Genomic DNA, 12,519 nt, shown 5'->3' on the forward strand with positions numbered 1-12,519 from the left:
AAATCCTGAAAAGCACAACTCTGAATTACCAGGTAACATATATCAGTGGTTTCTATTGCAATTTTATTATTTGGGAACTTTGGCACATATATGCCCTTTAGTGTTACCAAAAATCATCAAGAGAAGAATCGTTCCTTGGTGATTCCCTGAATTTAACCTTAAATCTTTGCATGGTGTAAGGATAAAACATTTAACTCTAATCTACTTCCTATTTCAACAACATAAGCCCATCACAACACCTAAGTAAGGTAGGTGAGCATTTTTATCCCAGGTTACTTAGAAATAGTTTAGACAACTGGTCCAAGGCATTAAAAAAAGTTGGCATTTGAGTTCACATTAAAACTCAAGTGTGTCCCACACAGGACCTATTCCAAGATAACTTATACATAACTGAAAAGCACACCATTTAAGATATCTTTCAGCAACAGGTGCGACAGAGGCACAAAGAACTGTTAGAAGAATTTGCTCACTAACGCCATTCTCTTAGGTGGATTTTCTAGAGTACAGCTCCTACCTGACCACGCACACAGCTGGTGTAAAGAGGCTTGTGCTTAAACAGCTATCTTGCCTGAGTGAAAATTTCACTTCTGCCCAAAATAAAAGTGGTCGAAGCTTTTGATGGTGAGGAGAATACAGTGTTTCTGCAGGGATCTTTGAGGGGTTCGGTTTCTTGTTCACTTAGGGCTGCTCCACAACCAGTCCTTGAACAGGGCAGAATTATCTCCTCAACAAACGGTGGGAGCCCTGGAAGGCAGACAGGTCAGAATGGGGGAGGGAGGTGCAGTTTCCAGAAGCTCGTGCAAAATACCATGTGGTCTCATATTTACAAAGCAAAATAATACCTGCTGTTTTCACTTGAATGGCTGGAGAGAGCAAAGCTCAACAGAGTGTATTGGCTGTTGTGGCTGTGCCAGGCCCCCTAATGCTAAACAAGCAGGGGAGTCTGCTGGAAATTGGAGAGGGAGTTGCACGTTTATCAGAAAGGGCTGTGGGTTAGACCTGAGAGAATGCCGGCCCCTCACTTCGGCCACTCACAGGTGACTTCTCTAAGGAAACCTCGTCAGGGCCAAGAAAAATAAATTTTGAGTTGAAATCTTCAAATCCCTTGATAACCACTGATCCACCATCAAGAAGTCGAAGAGGAACCTGTCCCAGGCTCGGATGTCCGGAGAAGCTGCTGCTTTCTGTTGTAAGGAAAAGGCGCTCCAGGATTCGACTCTGAGCTCTTCCTGCTTCAGACACATCTTCATCTGGGCTCCTCCCCAAAACTCTTCTCCCTCTTCTAACACTTCTGGGGCATGCTAGCCAGGCTGGGCAAGTTTCTCAGGGCAGAGTGGTCCTCTTCCCTGGCCTGACCTCTGGGAGGTGTGGTGTAGGGCTGCCCAGAGGGGTCTGCTATTTTATCCCTCAGAGCACAGGCAGGACCCCCCTCAGGGTTAGGCCTCAGGTCAGGCCCTGAGCACAGGAGGTGCTCGGTCCTCCTGTGGGGTTGGAGAGAAGAGAGGTGTTTGGATCATCCTGGCTGCTCTGCCTCGGGAACACTGGACTGAGGCCCAGAAGAGCAGTAGCACGGACATAGGCCAGGACCCAGAGGGCAATGTGGGGAATAAACCCAAAGCTTGCCAAAGAACAAGCAGACTTTTCTTAGAAAACTCCTCAGCTGTGCCACGGCTGCACCAGTCTCAGAAAGAGGACTTTCATTGTAAGTAAGAACGACTTATGTAAACACATGGTCAGGGCAGAGACCCTCAGTTCTGGCTGGAATCCTGGTCACTTAGGCTCTTGTGAGTTTTGCTTCCATTCTCAGGAACAGTCAGTGTTCAGCATGTAATTCAAAGAGAACATGTAGAAAAGGCTAAGAAAAATCAGATGAAGAGAGAAAAATGGATTTTGAACGTGGAATTCAATGACCAAATTTTATAACCAAGTCTTAGACGGCAGATGGGCTTTTCCCGCAGTTGAATGCTTTTTCCTGGATGATCTTGAGAGGGTAAAAAATATATATAACAAAACTGCATTTGGCAATGGGGGTTGGAAGATCCAATGTTTTTATTTCAGTAATTAAACTCCTGATCAACAGCATACTATATCATAAAATGTTGGCTTTTTAAAGCAGGTTTGAACTTTCACACAATCTGTTGTAACACTGGCATGCACACCTACATACATATATACTGAGATGGTTCTCATTCATTTAAAAAATTTGATAAAACTAAAATGTTAAATGTACACTGTAATGAAAACACTGCTGTAACACCAACCAGATGGCTTGTATTCCTTGGAAAATTATTTAAAGCATTTTGACTTCGATAATTTCGTTATTTAAAGAAATTCTTCTAACTGTAAATAAAGGCAGCTCTTTGGCCAAGTGCAATGTCTCCTTAATTTGCCTAATCGTAAGAATCACCGAGGCGCTTATTAAGCATATGAATCTTCAGGGTTCATCAAGTCCTTCCGTATCTTAATCTCCAGAGGCAGAGGTAGGAATCTGCACTGACCCAGGCAGTCTTATGATCAAGTAAGTTCCAAACTCACCTTAGCAAAATAGCAAATGGTCTTTGGAAGCTGGTATTTTTTTTGTCTATGTGGGTAGCATTAATTCATTTGATCAGTTTTAATTTTTTACAACTTTTTACACGAAACACTTTTCAAATCATAGTTTTATGTTCAATGAAAAAAAAGATGTATCATGTATGACAACCAAATGTAAGGATCGATCCTTCTTGCCAAATTTTGACGAGAAAGTGACAATTGATGTTTCTGTCTAAATGTCACCAAGCAGCGATTTAAAAAATGTTTTACTAATACTGTATATATTTTGAAAGAGTTAGAGCTGCTATTGACCAAAATATCCAAGTGGTTTTTCAGAAATCTCTATATCCTAGAAATTTAGGAACTTAAGTTTTCATGAAATCTTCATTTGCAAACACCTACTTGGCTTTTACCTATGGTGAAAAGATGAATGAAAAATTAATAGATGAATTCATAAAACAACAGGTAGGAAAAGAGCAGCCTGGTGGCCCCATGATTGTTAATACCAGCTACGCTGCACTGAGGGCCCGTCGTGGAAGCTTTATGTCTATTATCTTCTAGGCTCACAACAACTCTGCAAGGTGGGCACCAGTACCTTCCCTCACAGATGGAAAGTCTGAGGCTTCAAAAGGTTAAAACGTGCCAGCACCACACAGCTCAAAGCTGGTTGCAACATCTGTTCTCAGGTCCAGCCGCCAGTCTGCACTCTAAATGACCCTGCAGCAACACAAAGCCAGGTAGTCACTGCTGTCTTACTGGAACTCAGAAAATGAGATATTGAGAAGCACTGCAAGTAGCGATTACAGGTTGAAATATATTCTACTTGAAGTTTTCCTATTGAACATAACACAGTAGTATATGGCATACATTTTCCTTCTGTGTGTATCACTAAATAAATTTTCATTTAAAAGCAATTATGAAAATCCCAATCCTCTTAAAATGTATTAAATTGATCTGTAAGCATGTGCATCTTTTTTCAATGAGAATTCTCTAACTGTCCAAATAGTGTCCCCAGGTTAATTTTTAAAACTCCATTCTACTTAACCAAAATTTTTCATATTTGGAAGAATAAGAAACCCTAAAATCTAAAGAATTTTTCAAAGTCATTCTAAACTGAAATGTACATAATTCTATTAAGATGAGTTTTCAAGAGAATCAGTCATTTAATGCCTAACTTCTTGAAGAGTATCTGCATATACTTGTGGTTTGATTAAAAAAAAAAAAAAAGAAGCTTCCAAGTTAGAAGTGTTTGGGGTGTGGGGAGAAAAAGAACATGACACAGATTCAAAGTGATTATCCCTAAGGTCTTTTCAATCCACTTCACCTGAGGGTGAAGAGTTTTATTGCCAGTAAAAAGCTTTGAAAAGTCGAGAAGATATTGCATAATTAGTCACAGAGTTAGCAATATTTGGCCAAGAAAGGTTTAGTATGACTTTAACTTAACATTGCGTTATGTCCCATAACTGTCTGAAATTCAAATTTCTGAATTTTAAGAATCTGATGGGATTCGAGGTGAATGAGGCTTGACAATTCTTTCACAGTCATTCTATTTGCTTAGCCTCTCTAAAAGCATAGCTGAAATAGATTTTACGTACAACTCTGTATGTTTCCGTATTTTTGTTATATATGCTTTCTCTCACGACAATTGTTACAGAGTATTAAACAAATTGGGCAATCATTTAATTTTTAAATGATTATATTTTTGTATTCACCAGTTTTGTCAATTTATTTTTCCAGGAGAAAAAAAATCAACATTTAAAGCGCCCCCCCAAAAAGCTAATAAAATTGCTTGTTTTCAGGAGACATTTACTAACTTCGCTCAATTTTCTTTTCTTTTTGAGAGAGAAAATATCATAGGGGGGGTAAAAACAACCAGCTCTACTCCCTAGCCCCCCAAAAACCCCATAGGCTATAGATTAAATTGATCTAAGAATCAGTCTTATTTTTAACGCATGGAAAATAGCAAAATTATCATGCCAACATAAGGAATATATACTATAATTCATAAATGCCTAATTATCAAAACAATGACATAGTCATGGTTAGATGCAACCTAGCAATCTTATATATGATGCAACTACATATTGTATGATCATTCCTGTTATATATTACATTCGTTCCCATCAAATTAAGTTGGCTATGTTTAAATGGCATTGTGAAATAAACATTTAATATCACAACAGGGTCATATTCTGCTACTGCACAACCATAGCATGCAAGTAACTATGCATTAGCTGTAAACAGTAAAGTGTCATTACCTTCCAGAAATCCAAAGAACGTGGTAAGTACATAGATAGTACTAAACATCAATTATAGTTAAATGACTTTCATATTGAACAAAACTATATTGTATAAAGCAGTTTTGGATGTCTCTGTCACTGCTCTCTACACACATTCTGTAGTTCCCTTGAAGTTAAGAAACTGCAGTTCCAAACAAGATCTGTTAATCTACCGAGTTCTAGTGAACCGTTGTCAAAATTAGGACACAAATGATTCTATGTTCCAATGTGAAAGCTGTCTTCTATCATTTTTCCTTTCTGCCGTAATTCAGATTTTTGAATCATTAACCATATGCTAAATGTGGGCAACAATGAACTTATTTTATTTCTTAAACTGGAGACTCTCTCATGACACCGATGCGCTTGTGTTAGAAACAGGAATACTGTAGATGCTTGCCAGCAAATGCTCTTCTCTCCTTGGATTCTAAGTGAAATAGTTGGCAGGAAGGAACCTGGGTCATATTATGACTTGGAGGAGGTGCTGTCTCTAAAATACTTTTCATAACGTTTGTAAAAAGTAGATAAAATCTAGCCGCTAGGAGAGGAAGGCCAAAAGAACATGATCTGTTCTTATAAAAATGCAGATGGAACATTTAGGTCTGATCCAGTGATTCCTAGGCAATTAAAAAATTACCATATTAGAGCAGAAGCTTGCACACTGTAAAATAACTATTTCAGCTCTCTTTAGCTTTGTGATATTGGAGGCTGGTTTGGGAAGGAGGGCAAAAATTGATTGCTGGACAGGCTTTTCCATGCTCTATCAGCCCTGATAATGAGTTAGGCAGTTGGCATGGACGACAGCAATGTCCTCTTCACTCAGAATTCTAATCAATCTCCTGTGAAGTTGCATACACCATCCATCCAAATAGACTCGTTTTGGTCTGCATTACAGTTGGGTGGAAAATAGTCACATTTGAAAACTGAGTTCGGACATGATATGGTCCTGTGAAATACTTAAAGACACTGCTTACATACTACTAAATCAAAATCCTGCTTTTACGTTTACATGAGATAAAACAGCATTTAAAGCCGTTGCAATTGGTTCATTTCCTGTTTGTATACAAGTGACTTAAGTTTGCTTATGAGGCAAAAACTGTACAATTCTCATCATTCAGGCATTATAAAATGTCTTTCTTTAAAGTCTTGGGATATAAACAGTTTGGTTTATACGAATTACATATTTTTCATCTGCATTAAGAAACAATATACATGTTTTTCCAGAGTAATGTTATCTGTGATAAGCCTAAGATAGCCTTAAAAACTAACTTTATCACCTGTGACCATCAATACTGTTACTTTGATAAAACTCATTAACATTCTTTGGCCACTCGGGTCATTGACCATTTGCAGGGAACTGTATCTGGGCCTTGGGACCATACAGAGATTTGCCTCCATAAAAATCGAGGCCACAGACCAGCCTTAATGGAAGCCATTTACAAAGTCAAACATTACAGAACCTCCAGGAGCAGTTTCTGTTTCTCAGACACACGTTCCTTGACGTGTTGAGAGGTGGTGTTTTCGATTTCGGACTCCTGAAGTCTTGTCTTTACTATCTGAAGGCTTCTGTTGTGAAATATCTATTAGGGCACTGGCAATTGCAAGGCCTGGAAAAACAGGAAAAAAACCCACTTAAATGTTTGGTTACATATTTCTGGGATGGCAACAGTGGTGGCCTAGCATTGTTTTACATTCAGCAATCAAACATTTAGCTGCTTATTGGAAGTAGTTTACCCTTTACTTAAAATATTTTTTTAATTGAAGTATAGTTGATTTACAATGTTAATTATTGCTGTACAGCAAAGTGATTCAGTTATACACATATATGTTTTAAAAAAAAATTTCTTACCTTGGACATACGAACTGTACACATGAAGAAGAGCAAGGATCTAACAAAATTAACTGAGTGACATTGGACAATCAAATCAGTGTGTGACAAAACATCACAATCAGTTGTGGATATGACTCCACACCTTTCTATGTCTGAACACACGTTTGTTCTAAAAGTATAAAGAATTTTCAGTATTGTGTGTGTGTGTGCGTGTGTGTGTGTAACAAAAGTCAGTATATTAAAGTTTTTTTAAAAAAATTAGAGCAGTTTTAGGTTTACAGAAAAATTGAACCAGTTGTGGATATGACTCCACACCTTTCTATGTCTGAACACACGTTTGTTCTAAAAGTATAAAGAATTTTCAGTATTGTGTGTGTGTGTGCGTGTGTGTGTGTGTGTGTAACAAAAGTCAGTATATTAAGGTTTTTTTAAAAAAATTAGAGCAGTTTTAGTTTTACAGAAAAATTGAACCAATATTGATACATGATTATTAAGTAAGGTCCATAGTTTACATTGGGGTTCACACTTCATGCTGTACACAAAGTTCTATAGGTTTCAACAAAAGCATATTGTCATATACTCACCATGAAAGTACAGAATAGTTTCACTGCCCTAAAAATCCCCTGTGCTTTACCAATTTATCCCTCCCCTTCTCCTGAGCCTCTGGTTATCACTGATCATTTTTTAATATCTCTATAGTTTTGCCTTTTCCAGAATGTAATATGGTTGGAATCATACAGTATGTAGCCTTTTCAGATTGTCTTATTTCACTTAGCAATATGCCTTTAAGTTCCACCATATCTTTTTTTTGGCTCAGTGGCTCATTCCTTTTTATTGCTAAATAATATTCCATTGTATCAATGTACTACAGTTTGTCTATCCGTTCCCCTATTGAAGGACATCTTGATTGCTTCCAATTTCTGGCAATTATGAATAAAGCTGCCATAAACACCCATGTGCAAGTTTTTGTGTGGACATAAGTTTTCAATTCCCAAATACCTAGGAGCACAACTGTTGGATCACATGTAACTTGATGTCTTAGCTTTGTAAGAAAGTGTCAAACTGTCTTCCAAAGTGGCTGTGCTATTTTGTATTCCCACCAGCAATGAATGAGAGTTCCTGTTGCACCACATCTTTGTCAGCATTTGGTGTTGTCAGGTTCTGGATTTTAGCCATGTAGCTGTATCTCATGGTTTCTTTTTTTTTTTTTTTGCGGTACGCGGGCCTCTCCCATTGCGGAGCACAGGCTCCGGACACGCAGACTCAGCGGCCATGGCTCATGGGTCCAGCCGCTCCGCGGCATGTGGGATCTTCCCAGACCAGGGCACGAACCCGTGTCTCCTGCACAGGCAGGTGGTCTCTCAACCACTGTGCCACCAGGGAAGCCCTCATGGTTGTTTTAATTTTTAATTCCCTAATAACATATGATGTTGAGCATCTTTTCACATGCTTATCTGTCATATGTAAATCTTCTTAGGTGAGGTATCCGTTCAGATCTTTTGCCCATTTTTAATTTTCTTGTTTGTTTTCTTATTGTTGTCTTTTAAGAGATTTCTTTTACATTTTGGATACCAGTCCTTTTTCATTTCAGATACTGTAAGCTCCCTACATACGAATGAGTTTCATTCTGAGAGAGTGTTTGTAAGTCCAGCAAAGTTAGCCTAGGTACCCAACTAACACAATCGGCTATATAAGTACTGTACTGTAATAGATTTAAAATACTTTTCACACAAATAATACACAAAAAAACAAACACAAAAAATAAAGAAAACATTTTCAATCTTACAGTACAGTACCTTGAAAAGTATAGTAGTACAGCCACAACGCTGCTGCTTTTATGTTTGCTTCCTGACATCCTGGGCTTGAAATAAAGATAATGTACTATGTACTCTATACAGTACTGTACAGTAAAGTACACAAAAGCACAACCACTTGTAGAGGATGCAAGCACATGACAATGTACGCCAGACATGTAAACTAATTACGTGACTGGACATGTGAACGCACGTTCAAATCTTTGACAGTTCGCAACTTGAAGGTTCATATGTAGGAGACACTGTATATGTTTGGAAAATATTTTCTCCCAGTCTGTAGTCTGTCTTTTCATTCTCTTAAATTGCTTTTAAGAAGTAAGAAAGTACCCCAGGGATAGAGTTGTGGATGCACATAGAAGAAAGATGACTTGTAGAAATTTAGCTGATGTCTTAAATATAAGAAAAAGACCATTAGTATTATCAGTAGAATATCTACACAAAAGTGGATCTCTAGTTATCATAAGTAATTGAAAGAATATTGTTTTGCTACGTTGTTTTGTCCATTGATTGACAGGAACATTTGGTAAGATGTTCAGGAATAGTAAAGCCTTTCCTAAGTTGATACAAGCAATGGCTCAACCAGATACCCTGGTTTATCACAGCTACACAGGAATCATTTTATCTAGTTTTGGTTTTTGAGTAAAATAAAATGTGCCAAATCCCCATACTAAACCACGAGACCAGACTGCTTGCTTTGAGAAGAGGTCACCAGCTTCCCTTCCCTAAAGTCTTGGAGACTTGACTGTGAATTGAGCTGAACCAGTCCCTGAGCTCTCATAGACATCTTCTCCATGTGCTGCTCTTAGAGGAAGGCCTCACTTTTGGATTTCATCCTATACAAGGTGTCATTGAATTATTTCATTCCTGTGGGTCAATTTATTCTAGGTAAGTCTCAAATATGACCTGGCAAGAACAGACCTCCAGAGATTCATGAACAGAAGGAAATGCCAGTGCGGGGAAATGGACACTGTAAGAGGAAGTTCAACTAGCCTAGCGCAGTGCTGTGGAAGTCAAGGGAGGAGAGAAGTCAAGGCGTCTGCAAAAAAGTACCTAAGGGGTCAGCATGTGAGGCTTGCTAAAGAGGCCTTTGGATTTCCTCAAGGAAGATTCTGGTGATCTTGAGTCATTTCCATACTTAACTGAGGATGGAAGCCTGACAGTTAAGCAGGGAATGGAGTGAGAGGGAGTGTGGCCAACAGACATAGTCTCATGTGCAAGATGTTTGTCGATGGAAAGAGGTAAGTAAGCTGGTACGTAGAGGAAGCAGCAGGGTCAGATGAGATGTACGAGAATGCATATGATTATCTGAGTACATATACATTTTTTTAAAGATAAAAGGAGTTTCAAGTACATTTGAAAACAGAAGAGAAGGTATTTATGGAGAAGGAGAAATTAATGGTGCTAGAGAGGGAAGGGATTAAAAAGTTACAGTCATCACTGGCTAGGCTGATAATCTCACATATTTAGTTTTTAAGGGTTGATGTTAAGTAACCTACTCTTTCAGGATATTAATAATTATCCTGAGTTTCTTAGGGATAACATAAGTTCAAAGGTTCAAATTTAAGTAAAATTTACTTTCTTGACCTTTGAAGAGCACATATGAACTTCTGAAGTGTCCAAAATAGATGTTTTAACCACTTATTATGCTGTGAGAAATAATTAGTTTGTTATTTCTGTAAGGGAGGGAGCCGAAGCACATTATTTACAAAAAATCAGAGACCGTGGTTGTGCTAAGTGAAAGTTCAGCACAGACAGACCTCAAGTTTCCACAGATCTCTTGGCACATTTCTGGCAAAATTTACAACCTTTTGTTATTTCATCTTTGGTACCATCTTATCCAGAGACAGCCAAATATGACAAATAATATACGTCTCTTTTAATGTGAACAGAGATCACTTACACTAATTCCAGTGATCACAGCATCCAAATATGAAATCATGTTATTCATTAAACTGCGGCATGACCTCGTCCAAAGGAGCCCTGAGAAACACTTTCCCACTTACATGTAGCTGAAAACATTGTTTTCCATACAGAAGATACAGAGCCAAGAGAGAAGTAAACAGTTTAAGTGGCCAAAACAGGAAATTCTATGCTAATACTAAACTGTCACTGTATCTTTGTATTTCAGGGTATGTGAATGTGAAGTCTGGGTTTACTAATGATGTGTAAGCTTAGAAACACATTCAGTTGAAAATAATCAATCATAAACCATATTTCAGTCCTTAATTTAAAACTAAAATTACAAATCATGCTTATTTTTAATTTGACAGCTTTCTGAACAATTAACTGAACAATTAACTGAATTTTCAGATTCTGTATAAATGGCAATATGTATGCGGGAAACCCTGCTTTCCTCCAGGCAGTGATATTTGAGTGTTCACCATGTGTACTCACAGAGGTCGCTCAGAGCGCCACTTGCCCAGGTCTTATCGTCTTAATGGGCCAAATGATGCTTTCATTTCATTCAAATTTAAGCTTGAGTCCTTCACTGGACCACACAGCTGGTGGCACACCATGAGTTCTTCTGCATTTTAAATCCTGTAATTTAATTACAAACAGCGCAATAATCATAATAACTCTGTGTGTGTGTGTGTGTGTGTGTGTGTGTGTGTGCACGCCTTGTGTCAAATTGTTAAGTGTAAGTTTTTATTACGATGCTTGAATTTCTTCGTATTTTAATATATGGAGAACCTTAAAACACAGCAACAACAACCCAGAAATTGCTAGGTCCTCCTTCAACCTATAAGAGGCCCTGGACACAAGAGTAAACAGGAGAGACAAGAACCCTGTCTTCTTAAATTGTCTAGTGTGTGGAAGACTCATGAAAAAAGAGAGAGAGAAATTAATTTCTATCATTACCTTTCAGCTAAGGAATCTAATTTTCTTAATTGAGAAAAAGAAAAGTCAAGTCAGTAGCTCTTTAAAGAAAGACAATATTGCTCCCCTTCTCCCCCAAAATGTAACAGTTCTATGCTGGTGAGAGACCGAGGATACAAACACAATGGCCTGACCATATATAGAAACAGAACTCTGGCCCACAGGCTGTAGCAACCTGCACAGGAAACCAGTCTCTTATCTATAGTAACCAGCACAAGAAGCCAGCCTGCTATGTCAGGCTTGTAGGAGTCAGACTGCCATCTCTAGTAACAACCCAGGGAGTCAACTACCCCATAACAATGGGCCCCAAACAGCCAGGACTTCATTAATAACTGACAGCTTCCCTAATGTTTGTCCCTGCTTCCAACTTAGGACCAACAAGAGAAAGGGAAATATGCACCCCTCACCAACCACATAGAATGCCCCGCTTCTAGTTAGCCTGCTGCCAGCTTGCCAGCTTTCTGGTGCCGACAGCCTCCAATAAGCATATACTTGAAGCTTTCTCTTTTTTCCATTATAAAATGTTCCCACACATTCGCACTCTGCCACAGTGCAAGCAAGCGATGCTGGATGACTCCCTTGCTATATGGCAAGTTCTGAATAAATAAGCTTTGCTCGTAATTGGGTTGGTCTTGGTTCATTTTCACAATGACAATGAAGAAATAAAGGTAGCTTGAGATCTTCTCTGGATTAAAAAAAAAATGTATCAATAAAATAAAAGCAACTTAGAAGTAAGTTCTCCATATCGCCCTTTGACGCAAACGCTCTCTCCTGGTTGAGATTTCCCGAGGAACTTTTTCCCGGTGAGAGGTTTTCTGCCGAAGACCCCACACTCCCCGTGCCCTAGGAGAAAGTGCTTCCTCCTGGTAGGAGGCTGCACAGGGGCACACCCCCGTGCCATTAGAGTTCCATGAAAATAGGGTCAGTCCAGAAGATCATTTTTCAAAAAGTCACACAAATCATCTGGTGAAATCCACTTATTGTGTTCTCTAGGCCTAGCACAGTTCCTTGTTATCAAAGCAATACAATTAACTGGAGGAACAATTCATTATTTTAGACTGGTGTTCTAAAGGAATTTCATTTACCATGTCAAGATGATGCACAGATGCTGCAGGCTAGCAAAATTTACATCAAAATATGCCAGTAGATTCAATAAAAATGCTGGGGTTTAAATATTTATTATAAGCTT

General features: G+C 38.6%; 1 protein-coding gene across 2 annotated transcripts in view; it reads right to left on the reverse strand.

The window, feature by feature from the left end:
• Positions 1 to 2,031: 2,031 nt before the first annotated feature.
• Positions 2,032 to 12,519, reverse strand: part of ATRNL1 (attractin like 1) — a 682,506-nt gene continuing 672,018 nt past the window's right edge. For both annotated transcript variants that reach the window (XM_067709302.1, XM_067709301.1), the window contains one exon: positions 2,032 to 6,415. In XM_067709302.1, the coding sequence (XP_067565403.1) occupies positions 6,291 to 6,415 (125 nt within the window). In that variant the 3' untranslated portion in view covers positions 2,032 to 6,290. The remainder of the gene's footprint in view (positions 6,416 to 12,519) is intronic.

This window comes from Pseudorca crassidens, chromosome 16 (assembly GCF_039906515.1).
Source record: "Pseudorca crassidens isolate mPseCra1 chromosome 16, mPseCra1.hap1, whole genome shotgun sequence".
NCBI classification, from domain to species: Eukaryota; Metazoa; Chordata; class Mammalia; order Artiodactyla; family Delphinidae; genus Pseudorca; species Pseudorca crassidens.